The sequence below is a fragment of the Primulina eburnea genome, chromosome 4 (genome assembly GCF_022965805.1).
Source record: "Primulina eburnea isolate SZY01 chromosome 4, ASM2296580v1, whole genome shotgun sequence".
Lineage (NCBI taxonomy): Eukaryota > Viridiplantae > Streptophyta > Magnoliopsida > Lamiales > Gesneriaceae > Primulina > Primulina eburnea.
The window spans coordinates 41833934-41853981 of NC_133104.1; the positions used below are offsets into that span (position 1 = coordinate 41833934).

The 20048-nt window shown below is 34.4% G+C and overlaps 3 protein-coding genes and 1 pseudogene across 11 annotated transcripts; 1 reads left to right on the forward strand and 3 right to left on the reverse strand.

The window, feature by feature from the left end:
- Positions 1 to 907: 907 nt before the first annotated feature.
- LOC140829091 (protein DEHYDRATION-INDUCED 19-like) lies at positions 908 to 3997 on the reverse strand. Of its 2 annotated transcripts, none has more exons than XM_073192073.1 (5): positions 3544 to 3997; positions 3316 to 3455; positions 2310 to 2387; positions 1918 to 2207; positions 908 to 1253 (listed from the first exon to the last, which is right to left on the reverse strand). In XM_073192073.1, the coding sequence occupies exons 1-5, from the start codon at positions 3644 to 3646 to the stop codon at positions 1145 to 1147; spliced, it is 720 nt and encodes a 239-aa protein (XP_073048174.1). In that variant the 5' UTR covers positions 3647 to 3997; the 3' UTR covers positions 908 to 1144. The 2 variants fall into 2 exon arrangements, with proteins under 2 accessions (XP_073048174.1, XP_073048173.1); XM_073192072.1 differs by having other exon boundaries at positions 908 to 1256; positions 3544 to 3996.
- Positions 3998 to 4624: 627 nt separating this feature from the next.
- LOC140829092 (uncharacterized protein At4g28440-like) lies at positions 4625 to 6219 on the forward strand. The gene is made up of 2 exons (XM_073192074.1): positions 4625 to 4999; positions 5797 to 6219. Exons 1-2 carry the CDS (start codon positions 4720 to 4722, stop codon positions 5985 to 5987), a joined length of 471 nt encoding a protein of 156 aa, XP_073048175.1. The 5' UTR covers positions 4625 to 4719; the 3' UTR covers positions 5988 to 6219.
- A 1823-nt stretch (positions 6220 to 8042) lies between these two features.
- LOC140829093 (uncharacterized) lies at positions 8043 to 9243 on the reverse strand (annotated as a pseudogene).
- Positions 9244 to 14108: 4865 nt separating this feature from the next.
- Positions 14109 to 18440, reverse strand: LOC140829094 (uncharacterized). Of its 8 annotated transcripts, none has more exons than XM_073192079.1 (8): positions 18174 to 18440; positions 17915 to 18087; positions 17595 to 17723; positions 17126 to 17194; positions 16971 to 17027; positions 16644 to 16787; positions 14550 to 14630; positions 14109 to 14440 (listed from the first exon to the last, which is right to left on the reverse strand). In XM_073192079.1, the coding sequence occupies exons 1-8, from the start codon at positions 18328 to 18330 to the stop codon at positions 14375 to 14377; spliced, it is 876 nt and encodes a 291-aa protein (XP_073048180.1). In that variant the 5' UTR covers positions 18331 to 18440; the 3' UTR covers positions 14109 to 14374. The 8 variants fall into 8 exon arrangements, with proteins under 8 accessions (XP_073048180.1, XP_073048179.1, XP_073048177.1 ...); XM_073192078.1 differs by having other exon boundaries at positions 17595 to 17707; positions 17899 to 18087; XM_073192076.1 differs by having other exon boundaries at positions 17900 to 18087; positions 18174 to 18439.
- Positions 18441 to 20048: the final 1608 nt, after the last annotated feature.

The window sequence follows — 20048 nt, forward strand, 5'->3', positions numbered from 1 at the left end:
CTAATTGATTAATAAAATTGAATCTTAAACCGGGTCAAAATTATTATTAAAACATCTTAAAATTTTAACGATATATATTTGACTATTAATCTATCCTTATCTAATCCACTCAACCAAACACACCCTATAGTTTTTTCTTTTAACATAAGAATCGAAATCCCCCGCCTCACATTTGTTAAAATATCAGCATAATCCTGTGTAAAATCTTGAATATCATAGTTCTACAATCTATGTATGGTTTTTAGAAAACATAAATTCAAAATCCAAAATTATTTAGGAATTGTTTGCGATCACTGGAAAAATGATTATTGGCCATTTGTTTTAAAAAATCAGTTTTGTGAGTTTTTTATACCAAATTTTTCATTAATATCTGTTTGATTTAATTGCAATCTAGAAGATGGTGAAATGTTGTTTTTGGTTCTAGGAAAGTAATTCTCGTTAAACAACGTTAGAATCACTTATTTATCAAACATCATTTCTTCTAATTTTCAACATTTATCTTTTGTTTTCGAACATTACTTACATTTTTTTTCATAAATTACAAATTAATTACTTTCTTAAAAGCAATTTGCAGAAGTGGTTGCAAATACAACTTTAATATTCTTGCGATTTTTAAAAACTTTTGCAGTAAATAGAAGTGTAAGAGGATTCATATGCCCAGAAATCCTTTTTTTCTTTCTTTTCTTTTTAAAAAATAAGGAACCTAAATAAAAGTTTTCCTCTGTAGCTTTCTAAAGTTGAATTCAATTTCTATTATTGGACCTGTTTCTCAACCCCCGCTTCCGATGTTTATGATTGAAATGTAAATATTTCCCAGTACTGTTCTTGGATTGTATCCGTTCTCAATAATTGAACCGAATCAAACAGACAAATGGGGTGGGAACCGGGAAAGGTAAATAGCATCTGCTGTTCATAAGAAATTACTGTATAAAATTTAGGAGTAAATTCAAGTTTGCTGAGGCAATGTACAAACTCTATGAGTACAAAGACTACAATGTTAAAGCAACCTGATTAAATACTATACTATTCGTTATTAGAATCTTATACAACAACCATCAAACAAATCCAATATTGAGGCAAGGGAACCGGCTTAGTTCCCCAACCAGAACTAAACATAGTTTCGAGTGAGACTTTGCCCTTTTTGCTAATCAGAAGACAGAGCAGAGACAAGTAAATCTTGGAGAAAGACGGCTCTCCCTGCTGCCTGTCGCGTTCTTTCTTCACGTTCTTCGCGACTCAATGATGAATCCAAACTGCTGCAAGCAAGGAAAAGGGTTAGGATAGAAGTTGTAAATAACTTCGTTAAATGTTAACATCGGTATCAAATATCTCTTATCAAATGAAAGGACTTTGTAATCTCATGAAGTCATTTTTCAAGGTGTTGTCCCATCAGAATATGCCGGGTAGCCCCTTTCCCAGTGTTCCCGATTCTCTCAAGAGAACTTATAGTCCATATACTTCACCATTGTACAGGGTGACTTCTCTCATGTCTTCGTAACCATTTGACATGAATATTACCATGTTCCTGTACAATGTTCCTTTACATGTTTACACCCTCAACGTGATTCAATGTCTGAAAGCATGTATAATTTCTGCAGATCAAAGAACCAATTCCCGATCACTATGCTACAAACAGTTCTCAGGAAATGCAAAAATTTGGTTGAGTCTATACAAGCAACTGCGGAGGCAGAGACGATCCACAGGACAGTCGGTCTCCTACATTACCCTCTGTATATACATATTTTTTCTTTAGTGCAAATAGCAGAGTTTTTGCCTCCCTAATTGTAATTCTTTGTAGTTTCTCATTTCGCCTCCCATATTCAATTTTCGACTCAACAAGGACAGTTGACTCATCACAAAGAAAACTAAAAGAGTTAAAATGTTCAATTTCACAAAGGGAAAAAATTGGCTCTTTACCTCGACTTCCACATAGGTAGTGATGCATCACTTTTTGAGGAGATTTCCTCAATACTCGACATCACAGATTTTGAAATCTCCTCACTTTCAGAACCCGTAAAGTTCAAAACAAGAGATGACAGGAAAGGATCAGCAACAGCATTAGCATTGGATGAAGCTGCATTGTTGGATCGGTACGTACTGCTTCCAAGAAGCGCCTGAAGATGGGCTTCACGAAGATCCTTACCCAGCAGAGACAGCGCTTGATTGTTTGGAATGGGAACTCTACGCAATCTGCGCCGTCTCTGAAAGTGACTGTTAGTTAAAGAAATCATTGACATGGTTTGAATTGGAGTTGATAAAATAAAATCATGCAATAATATACTGGAATCTTCTTTTCACACAAAGGATATCTTGAATAGGTGTCCATGTTGTAGAGTTATGTGACTTAATACGTCTCGGATGACTTTAGCCGAACAAACGGGGCAGATCTGCATGAAAGGAATAATCAAGGTTAAGTCACTCATAATATTTACGACACCAATTATCAAAGCACATGTAGCTGGATTTTTATTAAGTGAATTGGCATTAAAGAGAGTTGGTGGCAACTCAAGCACACAGAAGTTTCAATTTTCTCATGGAACGGAAGAGCATGATCAAATGTGGAAATTGGGATGATTTTGCACCACCAAGTCAATCCAACTACAGCAATATAGGATTGCAGAACTATGACATCTAACCGAAGGCGCACGACGATCAAAATACAATAACAAACCTTACAATATCAATAAACAAACAAATATTGGTCAGAGCACGAAAAAGTTTCATCTTCTGAAATGTATTATGCCGTCCTCGAACAGATCACCCTCGAACCAAATGGGGTCTGCCACTGCGTCAGTTGCATAATTCCAAGTTCGTTCTAGTGAACACGGGCTCAATAATTAACTGGTCTAAATTATCAAATTTAGCTGTACAATCCATGTCAAGAAGAATACACTAAAAATCTTGAATTCTAATATCATTCAAATGGAGCAAAAAAGAATAGTTAAAAGATAAAAACTAGAAGTAAAACTTGAGAAAAATCTCAAAAATCTGAAAAAAGAAGTTTAAAGGTGGTGCCTCTCACCACCCCCACAAAACTAACACACGTCCTTTTCAATTCATTCACCAAACAATCCCTAAATCAGAAATGATAATGTGGACAAAGAAAATATAATTTTACAGAAAATCGAATTAACTATTTGCCGAAAAAAAAAAAATCAAACTTTCCACCAGATTAAGCAATTCTAGAACCAGTTATAAACAGAAAACATTATAAAATGGGATCAGAACCAAATATAACACACTTTATGCAACACAAAGCAATCGAAAGTATAAATTGAAATACATACACGTATGCAAATGCAAAGAGAATCTCACCGCGGGTTTGGATTCACAAGGATGTTCATCTTCAAGATGTTGGCAAAGGGACGCTATATCAAACTCCTCGAAACAATAGGGGCATGGGAAATCGGATCGGATTTCTTCTTCCAGCTCGAAACCATCCCTGCCAAATCGATCTACAAAACCCAGAAAAAAAACAAAAGAAAACTTGCAGATCAATCGAGAGAAGCACATACACAACAAATTATAGACAATGAAACGAACCAAATTGAGAGAAGCCATGGGTATGCGAGAGATGGCGGTGATGCTGCAGATTGAACTGCCTTTTCGCAGCGGGCAGGCGAGTGGTCCAGAAATCAGAATCCATGGATTATGATACCAGCGAAATCGATAAATTTGGGAAAAGAAAATATAGACGGATCGAAACAGTGAGGTTCAATCAAATTTAGAAGGCGCCGGTGGTTGTCTGATAAAATAAATTGGATATATTTCTTGTTTAGAATAATGAATCGATTTCGATTTGGCTTTACGGTTGAGTATTGGACTTTTCTTGATGGTTTTTAAATATGTGTCCGACGAACATGGATTCCCAAAATCAGACAAATGAAAAAAAATTCCCTGTTGTGATTCTTGTGAACGTGCGACAAATGGAGAGAAGCTCCGCAAAAACGTTGGTTCGTTCGGACATGCTGATCTGCTCTAAAACGGGTCGGGTAAATCGAATTCATATTTAGTTTTTAATGACTAACTGAATTCATATTTTGTTTTTATATTAATAAAAAATAATTTACAAATGGATAACTAGGCAGACCGGCTCTCATTGTCATATTTCTATGTAGAAAGTATTTTAAATTTATTTATCGTTCACAAATATAATTCTACCATACTTTGTATTTTATTGTTTTTAAAAATTTTCAATAAAACACATAAATGATTAAAATTAAAGAAGTAATGCATTTACATCATAAAAACTTTTCTAAAACCATATCACATATTTCATATCCGATCAAACTTATGAAAATTATCATTAGTATGTCAAAGATATTATTTTTTATTATATATATAAATCAGGTCGATTCATCTCATTAATATAAACAATTGGACTAATCCATTGCACCATCATTATATATACATTCATGAAACGCTGCAAAACGTGAAAGTAACAAAACGATCTTATATGTTTGGTTTTAGTTTCTTACAATGGAGATATAATGATGGTGCAGTGGATCAGTCCAATTGGGCCTTAGTTTCGTCTATCTTATTGGGCCTGAAATGAACCGGTAAACAGTAGGATAGAACTAAAAACCGAACCTAAACGGGCGGCGTCGTTTTAAATTCCACCACCAAGTCAACAATTAGGGTTCCCATTTCACACTACTGAGTACTAAAACCCCAGAACAAAATCTCATTTCTCCTCCTCCGTTTGGGAAATCTCAGCTAATGGCGACTAAGGCTCCTCCGAAAATATCGCAGCAAAGTGGAGCCGCCGCTGTAGAAAAGCCTGGACTTAGGAAGCCGGTGTTTGTCAAAGTCGATTCCTTGAAGCCGGGGACAACCGGGCATACAATCATTGTCAAAGTGGTGAACTCGACTACTGTCCTCAACAAGAAACCCCGGAACGCCAATTTCCGTGGGCCGCAGAACCAGAATACCAAAATCGCTGAATGCCTTATCGGGGATGAAACTGGGACTATACTATTCACTGCTCGTAACGAGCAAGGTACAACTCCCCCCACCCAATCCCCCATTTCTCATGGTGTTTACAGACTCTTATGTTCTAGGTGAATGGATTTTTAAAAATTCGCTGAAAAATGTTGGATCAGACTATTAAGCATTAATTTATGATTTAATTTACAAATACTGTTACTGAAATTAGAGGTCTGTTTGTTTAATCCTTTTGTTTGCATTTGCTTGCGTAATTTAAGTTCTTGGTCAAATTTCCACTTTAAGCTGTCCTATGCACAATGATGTCTGATCCCAAGGTCTATATTTGTTGTACGGGAACTCCCTTTTCATTATGATCCCAATATGAGTAACACTTGCGTTCCAAAACTTGAGAAGGGCTAATGTAACACCCCCCCCCCCCCCCTCTCTCTCTCTCTCATGCTTTGAAAGCTGTAGTTTTATTGTTCTTGTTTCTCTGAAGGAAGATGGGTGGAGACCGTTTTAGTTTTTTTATATATATTAATATTAATAATTTATGTTGGTTTGGTGGAGGCATCCCTGTACGTCTCTTTAAAGCTTACATGCATTGAATATATCTAGCTAGACTTTCTTACTTCCCTATCAGATTGCACCTTTTGATCGTGGTGCTTTCCATGCTCAGATTTTTTTCCCTGATGTCGGATCATTCAGAAATATGTTTGAAAACATTTTCAAGGTTTTTATTATCCATTTTTATTTCATATTATTTTATCTCTTTGAATTTGTAATTTTGTTTGGCTGTTTTATGTGGCCACAACTCTCTGCATATTGTGTACTTGTATTTCTAGATGAAAAGCTTTAATTTCTTTGCAGTTGAGCTGATGAAGCCAGGTAATACTGTGATTCTTCGGAATTCAAAGATCGACATGTTCAAAGGGTCCATGAGGCTGGCTGTTGATAAGTGGGGACTCGTCGAAGTTACTGAACCAGCAAATTTTGTGGTCAAAGAGGACAATAATCTGTCCCTAGTCGAATACGAGTTGGTTAATGTGGAAGAATCTTGAAAAGGATATATTTTGCCTGGATGGTGTTGGAGTTCAATTTAATTGTGACTATGGGGTTTTGGTATACAGGTTTATGGGATTAGGTGGTTTTATTTTTCATTTAAGTTAATTGGCATGTGATGGGACTAATCTAATTTTCGGTTCACGTACTGGTGTGTATAAAAGATTGTCTTTTAGCTCCACCGCGAATGGCTACAATCAAAATGTGGAAGAATGAAATTCTTAAGGTTTAGTGGTTGTGTCTGTACTCTACTCAATATGCTTCTGTTCGCTTGTTGTTTGCTTCTACTATATGAAGATGTGATAATCGTTTCTCATAAATTGTGAGATAATAGCTTCTGTATATTAAATGGGCCATACTGCAGCACAATTCCTATTGTTGTTTAAATGGGTAATAGCTTGTTTTGTGCCGATGGAATCTTAAGAGGGCAGCTTTATTTTCTTCTAACACTGCTGTTTTGGGGAGGGTGATTGTATCATTCAACTACAAGGGGAAGCCTGGTGTTTGTGTCGGCAAAAGAAGGCGGCTGATGAAGTATCGAGGCTGGACACGTCGTCGGTCGGATATTGTTTATAGTTGTCGGTAGTTGATTTGATTAGATTCGGATTCAAAAATAATTCATTTTGATTCATAAAATGACAGATAGTAAGTTAAAATAAGCGACTCTGAAATCTTGTCCCGCAAAGCCGACTGTAGTCTTGTTTGTGATTGACAGAGTTATCTGTACGGACGATGTAATAATTTGTTGTGTTATATGCATTTTGCGCCGAGGAAAATGAACGAAGAATTAATTATGTTAAAGGCTCACAAGACAGTTCAAGATAGGAATTGTCTCAAAAAACTCGCGAATCGGCTCAAACAATCACGTTTGATAACCAAGGTTTTCCATTAGTTTACTTGTAAACAATGAGTGATTTTTCTAGTTGGTGCAAAATAAACGAAGGAAGGGTGCCTATCACTCTCAAAAAAACTGTCATGAACAACCGTGGCACCTTTTTACCACTGGGGTTCCCCTGTACCGTCCAAGTTCTGCTCATCAACTTTCAATTTCTTAACCCCATCAAGATTCTCAAATCTCTTTGAAAAAACACCACACGTTGTATTTTTTAACTTTTTCATAAGCTTTTAGAAACGAACCCAAACACAAGGAACTATTTTTTTTAGTTGGGGGAGGGAGTTGGACAATTGAGTCTCGAACCGAAAACTTCGTCTCAAATTTGCATATTTTTGTAAAATAAAATCGGTTTATTGATCCAAGAAATAATTGGATATAGATTAAAATGATTTTTCAAACAGTATAACTTTAGGGCAAGAATTTGGTGAATAAAGCAGTAAGCGGTGGGGGCAGCTGCCGGCCAATTAATTACTCATACGAGAATGGAACTGTAATAATTATAATGAAAGTCATGTCGAGCCACCCGCAGAAACCACTCACTCGTTTTTACGTGTTTTGCTCCAAACACAATGAGTACCTCGCATTTCTTGATTCTATTTATAGAATCGCGATTTCATTTATGAAAATTGAAAACCCTTGCGAAATGGGCATCCATGCCCTCGGGACAAATTATTTCCACACCCTATAATTAATAATCATCATTTCATAAGATGATGGATTTGGCCAAATAGACGGATAACTTCCCCAAATCAAATTTTTATATAATTTTTTTCTTCAAGATCATTATTTATGTGCCTTTTTTTTTTTTTGTTATCACGGAGACAGACCTTGGGTTATAGCTCCTACTAGCACTAGAAAGACATCGAAGTAAGGGGGTTTTGATTTGTTCTCTTCAGACAGTTTTCTTGTGAGACGATCTCACGTATCTTTATTTGTAAGACAGGTCAGTTTTATCGATATTCATAATAAAAAATAATATTTTTTCATGTGTAACCCAAATAAGAGATCCGTCTCATAAAATACAACCCGTGAAATCGTCTCATACAAGTTTTTACCTTCTCTATTATGTAAATTATGTATCCGACTTTTGAACCTGACCAGATTTAAAGTAAGTTTGTATTGATTTTACAGCAAAGAAATATAGATATGAAATTGAATCTACACTGACTCAAAACCATAGACCTTAATATAAAATTTATAACGACTAATATACAATTTATTCAACTAAAGTCTTCAAGCCATTACAGAAATCAAAACCTCAAACTCCAAGAATTCATCCACGCATTTCAACTTTGGAGAATCAAAAGAAAAACAAGGAAAAATAAACTGAAAAACACATTTGTAGTTTCAATATGAATCAAACCTATACGTTTGAAACCCATTAATGGCGAGACTGTAAATTATCTATATATTATCATTTCACCCTCATCCATTCAAATTAATTTCAAGGTAAATTCTGCTCATTTGGGAATTCATACTTGTTCTGATAGCTGTTTCCGTAGTAATTCCTGTCATTGTATTCGTTCCTAGTTCGAGACCCCTTCAAGCTTTCGTACGGGTGGTTTTCGCTGAATTTCTCGTTGCTTACGTCGTAAAAATATTCACCATTTTCCAAGGATCTCGTGTCGCTCATTCCCTGCGGCCGGAAGCTGCTTTCTTCCTCGCCAGTTGTAGAAGTTATTCTCGCGTCCGCTGAACCTTGTGTCGGATAATCCTTGTGGGCCGCTGTTGAAACTGCTTCCACCGTTATAGTTGAAGTTGTTGTTTTTGTATCTGTTGTTTGCGGTGTAGCTTCTGTACTGCGGTTCTCCTGTCTGGTATTCTTGCTGCTGCGCCTGGTTGTCGTAGTAGTTTTGGGCATCATTGTAGTTGTTTCCGCGGTTGTTGAGGTTTTTGGTGTAAGTATCCTCTGAGAACGTCGAATCGCTGTCATCTACGTTTTCCGGCTCTGTTACATAGGCCACGGGGTTGTAGTTCTTTGGGAGGTGTTTATAGAGGGGTTCTTTGGAGACAGCAGTTGTGGAGGTGGTGGTAGGTTCGGCTGTTGTAGTGGCACTGGTGGTGGTGGTTGGTTCGGTGGCGGAAGTAGGAAGTCGGTCAGATTCTTGGCCGTAAAGGCCGTAGCCGTTGTCATTTTCCGGCAGGAAATTGGGTTCTTGTTGTTGGTGGTTGTTCAGAGGTTGCTCTTTGTTTGGAACAACAGTGGTGGTGGAGGACACTTTGTTAAAGAATTGGCTGTCTCTTGCTTGTGTTTTCATGGAGGAAAAGAGGGCCGTAAGGAGGAGGATGAATGAAAGTTTCATGGCCATTGAGGAAGCCATTGAAGAACAGGATGTTTTGTGTTATTAGCTCATTGAGTTGTGTTTTTATAGAGAGGTGTCTCTGTGTCGGATTTATTTGTTTTTAAAATTTGAAACTTATTTGGTCCAGACCTGGGTACTGTTGAAGATCAGGTTAAAGATAATTACATGAGACCGGAGTTTAGCCCTACTTGTCTCATCCCGAAGCGGCTCGAACTCGAACCGCTCGAAAAATAAAATCGTCTTATTTTAATATTTTTATTACATACTTCATCTATACATTTGAGTAGCTCGATCAAATCAAACTCAAGTCAAATTTTGATCGAGTCGATCACGAATTACTCACGAGTCTCACTTGCACTATCACCTCTCTCTCTTCATTTTTTTAACCTTGTTGCAGTTGAAAATGTTTAATTTAGGGAAAGGACGCAAATCTGATATTGCAACTGGTACGGTTACTGTTAAATCTGGTTGGGGTTGTTACGTGCAGTTAATGGAGTCACACTTACTTACTTACGCAAATCACAGAGGACAAAATCAATCTAAGTATTGCTAAAACATCTTTAAAATCCTCGGATATCAAACATATCTAATTCAATAAAATTCTTAATTTAAAATAATAATGTTCAGACATGTACACTAATACGAGGTAATGGAAAACAATTAAGCTAAATCCATTTAAAAATATATATCAGAAGAAGAATGGAGAAGGCCGGATTATGATGCGTGGATTGTGGATTGGGTGGGACATACAAAAACATGTGCCCTCTAAATTGGTACAATACATGGACCCTTTTTTGCTCTATGCCAATGGCATGCCTATCAAATACCATCCCCCCTTCCAATTTTAAATATATAATTTTTTTCTTTATCAAAATTAAAATTACCACCGCGATTCTTGGTTGGTTGGTTGGTTGGCTCTAAAAAAGTATTGTTTTATTCTAATATCCAATGTTGTACATAAAAAAAAATATAAATAAATAATAAGTCTGTTGAGAGAGATATCAATTCTAACCATATTTCCAATAACAAGTAATATTATTTTTCAATGGTGATTCAAATAAAATATCTATCTCACAAAATTGACCCGTGATACCGTCTCACAAAAATCTTTACTATGGTGTTTGATAAGTCAAGATTCTGGAAAATTGTGTGATTTTATATATTTTAATTCGAAACCATGCCTATAAAGTTTACTTCAAATAGCAATCCGATTTTCTTTTCTTTTTTTAAAAATAAAATAAATCCATGAAGTTAAATGTCATATATTTTTAGTATAACTAACATCTTTTTGAGTTTTATTTATTTATTATTTTATTAGGAAAAGCAAAAGAAGCTCCATCTCCTTTGTTCTTTCTTTCTTTTTTAATATTTTATTTGCCTTTTATTTTCTCTCAAAGCAAATATAATTAATTACATGGGGTGTGGCGGGGTTTGGGTCCGCCAGCAAGAAAGACAACTTGAGTAAATTCCAAATGATATATATATATATATATATATATATATATATATATATATATATATATATATATATATATATATATATATATATATATATATTGTGTTTCTTGATAAACGAAATGTTTTGATTAAAAAATAAAAAATATTTTTCTAACTTTAATTAATAATAAACTAAAAAACTAATTTATATTATTGGACATAAAACCGCAAGAAAATAAACGGCAGTTTTTCAGTTTATTTGGTTTAAAGAACCTGTTTTAGCTACCATCAATTTATTATTTCCATCCTGCTTTTTTTTTTTCATCCATCATATTTAATGTTTTTTTTTACTATCCATTATATTAAATGTTTGAGTAGGTTTTTTTGTGAGATGCTCTCACGAATCTTTATCTGTGAGACGGGTCAACCTTACCGATATTCACAATAAAAAGTAGTTGGATGACCCAAATAAGAGAGCTATCTCACAAATACTACTCGTGAGACCATCTCACACAAGTTTTGTCTAATCCTTTTATGTAAACATTTGGGGATTGAAATGCAGTAAAACCATTAAATTGGTAGGCAAAGTGGCTAACTCAATAATCTGTATTAAAATATTGCATGTGGTTTATTAAAATAGATATCAAAGTTATGGGGTTTCTTCGAAATTAATTCTACCATCTTGTTATGAATTATGATTGAAAATGATGATAGTTGACAAGGAAACAACATGATTAAAGGATATGAAGAATGAGCCATCATCATTGTATGTTATTTTGATTCAATGTATTTTGTCGCTTTGAGATTACTTTCTATTATCAAATTTCAGTCATATTTCAGTTATATATTTTTTTATTTCGACTCTAATCATTTTCTGACTTGTGTACTAACACATCAATATTAGATTTGAAAAATTACTAATACAAAAACCTGACTATATAAATGATAAAATCGCAAAGTAGGATAAATACATGACCAACTTTGTAACTTTTCTTGATTTTATTCATACACGCATTTTTTTCCCCTGAAAGGATAAAAAGAAAAGTATGTCTCTTATGAGACAGTCTCACGAATCTTTATCTATCAGACGGATCAACCCTACCGATATTTACAATAAAAAGTAATACTCTTAGCATAAAAAGTAATGGTTTATCACAGATGATCTGAAAAATTAAAATAGGATTGGCTGTGTTTAAATGTATGCCATTTACATTTAAAAAAAAATAACTATTTTATTTAATTTTATAACACGATTTTATGTATTTTATGAGATCCATTATCAGTAAAAGGGCAATGGTTTGTTCATCAAATCAAAGAAGTAAGACAATGGGTTGGTTAGCTTAGGGATTCCAATTATCTTTCCCTTTGTCAAACTCCTTTACCTTTGTCCTTTGTTGGGTTCCATAAAATTCTCACGTGATTGGCGGAAGAAAGCATGGTTTTCAAATTGTTGAATATTATATACCCTCTTTAATATTTTTGTATTGCTCATTAAATTTCGAATTCAAATAGTATCCGACCCCCCTTAGTTAACTATTCAGAAACTAAAGTGGCTTCTAAATGAATCTTTGTAAAAACTTGTTTGAGACAGTCTCACGGGTCGTATTTGTGAGATAGATCTTTTATTTGAGTCATCCATGAAAAATTATTACTTTTTATTGAAAATTTGACTCGTCTCACAGATTAAAATTCATGAGACGACGTGAGACCCACTCATGAATCTTCCATTCCAAACTTGAAACTTTCAAATAGTCCATATAAACTTTTCCACCGACATTTGAGTTTCCTAGAATATTATATATAAAGACTATTATCGATCGAAATATATGATTAGTTATTTTTTGTAATAGAATTATTTGTTTCACGTGGAAAAAGAAATTTACTAAATAACCCTCTCAACTACCACGATAAAATCTACTAAATTTGTATAACTGTGACGAAAATCATACGAAGTTTTGTCCTAAATGGAACATGTTTAAAGAGAGTGAATAGTTTTTTGTAATAAGGCTGGATTTAGTCGGAGTCAATTCACATCGTTTAATATTTGTCTTGACACCATTGAATACGGGCATGTGCATTTCTTGTTCTTTTTTCCAACTAAATCACATGACTCGCCCCCACTCTATACACTCCCATCACTGTAACAACAAGACATCAGAGGTCCACTTAGCCTTTCTCGAATCTTTCAATTAATAATATTTCTCGTGTTTTCCTTTTTCTCTTTGAATTGGTTCGAGTTAATTTAATCCACGGTCATTTTTATAGGAAAAAAAATAATAACTTAGTAGGAGTTTTTGATATGCTGTATATCTATCGTGGACTCTTATGTGAGCACCGATGATGTGTCACTCATCCATTTGATATGATGAAATATAGAAAAATTTGCATTGATCCAATGAGTGAGTGACAACTCATCGTTGCTCACATAGGTGTGCACGGTAGGTGTGCAGTATATCAAAACTAACAACTCATCGGTGCACACATAGGTGTGCACGGTAGGTGTGCAGTATATCAAAACTATATATATATATATAGTATATGATTGTAAGGGGCGAGTGGTGGTTGAAATGTTATTGGCACACTTAACTCTAGTTTTAAAGCGTGGGAGCACTTCATCAAGTTGCATGTACGTATATATGATCTACGATCAAGAAACATGTGAAAAGGGGACCAGTCATCTTTTTCTAAAGGGAAAAAAAATTCAAATTTGTAAAATTTAATTCGTCAAGTCTTTCTGGGACATGAACTCCCGATGTTCTATTACGCTTAATCATCTGTCGTCTACTAAGAATAGTGATTTATGTTAATGTGTTTCATTATTTTCATATATCTTTCCAGATTTCATATCTTTTATGTAAGTGAATTTTTATATCAAGTACCGATTAAAAGAGAAAATTTGAATCGGTTAGAGTGGCGATTCCGATCTTTGAAACGTCTCCACTCGAAATCTGACATTCGAAGCAATGTTCTAACATCAACAAGGATAAAAACCATTGCTCTAATCATATATATTTTTACATAATATTTTAGTTTCCAGTCTCGTGTACTTGAGTAACCCAAATTGCAATAGTTAAGCACGAGGAACTTATTGAATGGAAACAAGAGATTTTAGGGAGTGGCAAAGAAAGAAGGATGAATATTAACCGTACACAACAAGCGTCCAACCAATAAACGAGATAAAATGTACAAAATCACTAGGAAACAACATCGACCATATAATTTCCGGGGGATAGATTACTGTATTTGATTTCCAATCAAGGAGGCAGTATATTTGTTGGGTTAGTTTAGAGGTGGGCCAAGACATGGAAATGTGGCATCGAAAAATTCTTTGGCCTCAATAAATGACATGCATCAAGAAAAAAAATGTACTAAAAACCAAATGAAGATGGAAATAAAAGATAAAAAAAAAAGCCATTCACATAGTAGCTTGGGGAAGCAGCAGCTGACCAATAAATGGAATCGATGAATGAGAGAACCTGCTGTGCTATAGGATATCAAAATTTATTTTTGTAAAAAATTATATACAAAATCTGAAATCAAATTCAAGATAAGCCCACTTGAACCGCAATTGACATTGACGTCCCGAAATTAAAACGAGTCCCTTGAGAGCTCAGACCATTATAGCAAAGAGGAGCCGAACCGCTACCATGTTCATTACAGGTAACCACCAAAAGAGCTTTGATTAATCCTCGTAAGAGGTTTGGATGGGAACCATCTCCACCTCACGATGGATTAGGCTAATGACGTCCAGCTAACTAAAATGTGATAGGAGTAACATGCAGGCACTCATTATTGGAAAAGCAACAAGGACTGATGCCTGAAGGGTCACAGTTAGCTAAGAATTAGAGCAAGAGGAAGAAAAAAACGTTAAGGGTGTGTGAGCCCGGGAAGAAAACTGACAGTGAAAGACAAGGAATAGAACAAACCACAATAAAGATAAGCTCCTCATGAGCGAGAACAGCAGTAACTTCATTGCTTTCCATTGCCTGCTTGACGTGACCTTGCAGCTGTAAAACAAAACAGCATCAAATTTATGATAGTATTATAATTAAATGCTGGTTTTACCGAGGTCCAGGCAAAAAGGACTACAATGAACTGGAAATTTCTCACTACAGTAATGCTTCAAGGATTTAATTCAAATATTATTTTGGTTCCAAATTTTGTTAAGTACTAAAGGCAGAACTAATTTAATTGAAATGTTCACAAAAACTGTTAAAAAACAAAAACTCATGACAAATAACAGAATTCAACTTTAACCTTGGTCAAATCAGAAGAGGGTCGTCGTGTCTGCGGGTTTTCAAACCCATGACTTCTGTACCGATATTACAAAAGAAAATAATGGTTCCAACATTTATTATAAATGGGGGTTGACAATAATATTATAATGTAACAGAACTGATGTCATTGGGTGAATTCAAATTCATTTTAACCCATCGCAGTAAGAAAAATGAGCTCGGCAGAAAACAACCAATCGATATTCACCTTTCAGTTCTCTGCAAGTTTTGTTTCTTGAAAATAATGTAACATCGACACAACAGTGCTAGCATTACGAATCACCAAACCGAGTAGGTTGATAATTATGAAGCCCAAGTGAAGTTTTAAACATATTTAAGGAAAACAGACAGATCAGATTGCGTCTCCATTATCTGGTGGGCCAAGCAGGGAGCATTGGGGGGACATAAACACGATTTTGTCCCAAGTCCTAAGTGACTAGCATCTTCATCTGCATCCCTTAAACAAGATCTTTAGAAGGTTTTCAGCAAAAAGAACAGCCTTGAAGTCTGGTCCCATTTGATTACTCAATTAAAATGTAGAACTTATCCATCCAACAATGGGAAAAAAAAGCAAAAAGTGAAAGAAAACAATCTCCTCGGTTGAGCTATTATTGAATTATTAAATCAGCCAATACATCACATTCATGTAATTATTTACAATTGACCTTTTTGTTAGAACAGTTATATATTCATGTACTCACAACCATACTGGAAATTCGTGGATCCATCATCCAGGTCTCTTTATCCTTACTCTTTCATTTTGGAAACGCCTGTGACTCATCACTTTTCTACATAAATTCTTTCAATCCAATACACGTCGTGGGTTTTCAATTCTATTGAAACAGTATTAATCTATATTTGCAATATTATCCTACAAACTATGAATGAGCATAAGTTTGGTAGGGATGATGTTGGTGTTGTAACAATCGAAATTGTTCGTTTCAATTTATGTATTTCCCAAACAAAATCAAAATGACAATTGTGCTTTCCTTTTGATTTACAACGAATTATTTTTCTATTGTTGCCTAATACTTTCTTTATTTTAAGCCAATAACACACTGTATTAGAGAAATTCAAATAATCTTAACATGATGAGATAACAATTGAGTAAACTGCATATTCACATAGATCTTGGTCTTTAATAGCATAAAAATTGTATAAAATCTAATAAATTTATACAAAGCTCAAACACACACAGACATATATAAATGAAAATGAAAATGACATAGCTTAACCAGTTAAAAGGCATAAGGTTTGGTTTTTTAACTAATGGCATATACATGCATTCTTTTCTGTTAGAACTGGTGATAAAAAGAGTTGCAAACGGCAAACCAAACAATATTTCAAAATTCAGTAGGAAACTTGGAGATCAAGCACAATTTCAAAAAACAATCAACCTCAAAAAACAATCAACCTCATTACTTCTTTGTTTCAATAATTTAGTTTTGGATTTGTTTTGCAGTTTTTGGTCTATTATGTACATTGTAGCCCAAGTACGAAGTGTATGTGTAGTCCTGTTATTTTCTCAAGATTGTAGTCAATTTATCCATAATCTATCAACACAGAATCATATATTCTTCAGAGATGAAACTGGATCACCGCCGCCTCAGGACACAGAAGGAAAACCCAAATAAAAAAATAAAATTGAAGCAAGGGTGTTGAAAGCAGACACCATACAGCTTTGTGTCAGAAAGGCTTTTATAACTCAACATGCGACAGAGGGGGAAGTCGAATAATACATCTAACCTGGTGATGATAGCTCTTCGTGGCAGAGAATAGTTGCAAAGCTTGAGACTTGAAGAAAACTAACATAGACCCTGCTGCTGGAGCATAAGGATTCAGAATCCCCTCTAACTTGTTAAACCATTTGCCTAGCAGGATTTTAGAGGACTACGGAACAAAAAGTAACTTGGTCACCATTTTTTATTTCTGAAGAAATCCGTAGGAAATAAAAAATATTATGATTGTACAAGCTATGAAGCAGCTGTTTGTGAATTTAATTTCTAAAGTACCGCATAAAACGGAAAGAAATGGATCAACCTATACAGATCAAATGTTAAATGGGCACTGTACCTTTACCATCTGACATGTCATCCAGCCAGATTCCCTTTTAAGCTTCCATGTTCTAATCTGAAAAAAAATTCAAATTCATCCGAAGCTTAATCCAATCAAGGTTTTCATTTAGTATTTTGCAAATGTACCCCGCCAGAAAGGGAGCTTAAAAATACCTCTGCCATGTGAACAGCCTGCTCAAGTCGCTGAATTTGAATCCACTGTTCAGATACAACTTCGGCCAGCTACATGCCAAAAATGACAACGGAGAATATAAGACAAATACAGCGGGGCATTTTGCTACTAAAAGGGGATACTTGTTCCAACAAGTGGATCCTCTAATGGAGTCAAAAAACCTTTTTTGTTCACAATAAATTTATGTTATCCTTGTATCTCTTTTTTTTTCAACTGGCGATCACTCATTTCACGATAGAGAAGTCAATCAGGAAATTTTATGTCGTGAAAAGAAAAGTTTATCAAAGTGAATTACATGATAATAGAAAGTATTAAAGTTTCTTCTAGAAAGCAAATTGCAGCATTCACAGTCCCAGTGAAACAATCATGGTTCAGGAACTAACAATCTGAGATTTTGGTTACATGAAAGCTAGCGGTGAAATGAAATTTTGAATAAAATTAGTTAGTTACCCCTTCGACTTGATCGACAATTTCTCGTAATCTTCTTTCGGCATCAGCTGCCTTGTACTCCAACTCATGAATCTCAAAGTTATTCTTCCGGGAGGCTGCCCAAAGAAGTTGTGCGTACAGTTCCAGTATCTATATATTATCAGTAACAATCTGTAAGGGGTGATTTGTCACCGCTCCAAGATTAAAAACGTACTTTGTAATTTCAAGTCGATTTTTGAAAAATGATAGGATTGGCTACTCAAGCTGGACTAACTAAATCCTAAATGTGTAGCTCAAAGTTTCAAACAATTTTAACAGCAGTTTACCTCTTCATCAAGAACATCGAGCTTTTGATTTTCACTTGATGAATCGACCAGAAAACTCGACATTACCGCTCTGAGTCGATCGATCTCTACCTCCAACTCTTCAATTTTCCTCTGGCGTTCACTGACATACTTGTTTTTCGCATTTACATCTCGGATTCTTTCCTCCAGGATGGATTCTGCGGTCACAACTGAAGGAAATCAGCAAGTAGGCCAATCATTTCAACCATGAATTGACAAAATAGGGATTTTCACGCTATTGAAGCAAACAGAATACCAAGTCGAGAGATTCTGAGCTTGGCCTCTCCCAGCTCATACGCGACGCGATCGGAACAACAAGACGACATTTGACAACCAATAAGAGCATTCGATTGGGCGAGATAGACAGAGAGAAACAGGACTACGGGTAGAAGAAGAAACTCCGATACCGCCATTGCTAGCTCAGCCCACCGATCACTATCCTACGGCGACGTCTTTTTACCGGCTTTTCGGGTGATTTAATTCACTAATATAACAAATCAATCAAAATATTGTTTTTTCAGAGAATAAAAATTGAATTACAGGAGCCGGGACTTATTTTTTATTTCAGTCGCTACTTCCTATTATTATTATTCTTATTATAAATATTATTATTATTATAAATATTATTATATTGTTCCTATTTTCATTAATTTAGTTAATTTTATTTTTTTTCAACATTGTTGCCATTAATCTATTTCATATTATTTATTGTTAATATTTTTATCAATATTATTATTTAAAAAAAAACAATACAAAAATAATTATATTTATTAAAAAACTATATATATATATGATTTTTGCTAAATTAGTAGTTTCCCGCCTAAAATAATATGTTATAAAAAATAATAATATGCTATAAAATAAAAATTTATCAATATTAATATATTCACATTAAAATTTAAAATGACTTTCGAAATATAAAATACATTTAAATGTATGTATCGATTATGTCATTTCATTACATTTCGACTTTGGTTTTTTGTTTTTCTATTTGAGTGGGTCTCATGTTAGAACGTCTCACGAATCTAAATTGTGAGACGGGTTAGTCCTACCGATATTTGTAATAAAAATTAATATTCTTAGCATAAAAAATAATATTTTTTCATGGATGAGCCAAATAAGAGATTCGTCTCACAAATACTACCTGTAAGACCGTCTTACACAAGTTTCTGCCTTTTTACTTATATATTTAGCTCTGCATGATCTTTAATTCACATTAAGTCATGCATCATCTAATACATTTAGGCAATCAGAGACAGAAAATGGCTTATTTTTTGATAGGAAATGCATCTAGCTTTGCTTAAAGCCTTAAATCGAACATTTAATAGATAAATATGTATGATTTTTAATGTGTTGTCTCGCCATCTTGATTTTTATTTGAAAAACCATGTTAATCATTATACATTTTGCAAAGTTGAACTAAAAAAAATTAAGTTCCAGAAAAAAATAAAAAAATTTCGTGTTTTGATTAGATCGATTTTTTAAAAGAATTATTCATTGATAAAATTAATGCAAAAAGTTTAAAACTTTTTACAATCTATAAACGAACAATTCATTTGAATTTTTGATATGTTGAAACAACATAAAAGTAAATTATTATTTATATTAAGAATTTGAATTTGGGTATTTTGAAACAACATAAAATTGAATTATTTAAAGTTTGTACTCCTTTACACGAGGTTATTATATGAGGTTATTATGTAATAATATGTTTTATGTTTGAATAAAAGAACCATGACTTATTGTCTTCTCTCATATATTATTTCAAAACTAAAATTATTTGTATACACAACAAAGTAGGAAACAATATATGATTGTGCTTAGTACTGTTGAAAAGATCTACGTTATGAAGGGTTTTTTTTAAAACTAATTTAAATTTTAATTTTTTTTCAAAAATAATGCAAAAAAAAAAGTTTTGCAAAAATACGGCAAACCGTGCTTACAAAGCACGGACGCTGCACACGTGGAGCAGCGTCCGTGCTTTGTAAGCACGGAAAAAGTCCACGTTAGCTTATTAGCGGCGATTTTTATATCCGTCGCTCTTTGCGACGGTTAGAAACCGTCGCTACTTGCGACGGTTTATAAACCGTCGCCGATTCAAAGGTTGAGACAACTTTGTTGATACCGTCGC

Bases quoted from the DNA above. Each gene is read 5' to 3' on its own strand.
- LOC140829091 (XM_073192072.1), bottom strand. From the start codon at position 3,646: ATGGATTCTGATTTCTGGACCACTCGCCTGCCCGCTGCGAAAAGGCAG. The intron at 2,208-2,309 runs ATATCCTTTGTG...ACTAACAGTCAC, and splicing joins AACATGGACACCTATTCAAG to TTTCAGAGACGGCGCAGATT. The intron at 1,257-1,917 runs GTAAAGAGCCAA...CCTTGCTTGCAG, and splicing joins CTACCTATGTGGAAGTCGAG to CAGTTTGGATTCATCATTGA.
- LOC140829092 (XM_073192074.1), top strand. From the start codon at position 4,720: ATGGCGACTAAGGCTCCTCCGAAAATATCGCAGCAAAGTGGAGCCGCC. The intron at 5,000-5,796 runs GTACAACTCCCC...ATTTCTTTGCAG, and splicing joins CACTGCTCGTAACGAGCAAG to TTGAGCTGATGAAGCCAGGT.
- LOC140829094 (XM_073192076.1), bottom strand. From the start codon at position 18,330: ATGGCGGTATCGGAGTTTCTTCTTCTACCCGTAGTCCTGTTTCTCTCT. The intron at 18,088-18,173 runs GTATTCTGTTTG...GATTTCCTTCAG, and splicing joins GCTCAGAATCTCTCGACTTG to TTGTGACCGCAGAATCCATC. The intron at 16,788-16,970 runs GTACAGTGCCCA...TTTGTTCCGTAG, and splicing joins TGACATGTCAGATGGTAAAG to TCCTCTAAAATCCTGCTAGG.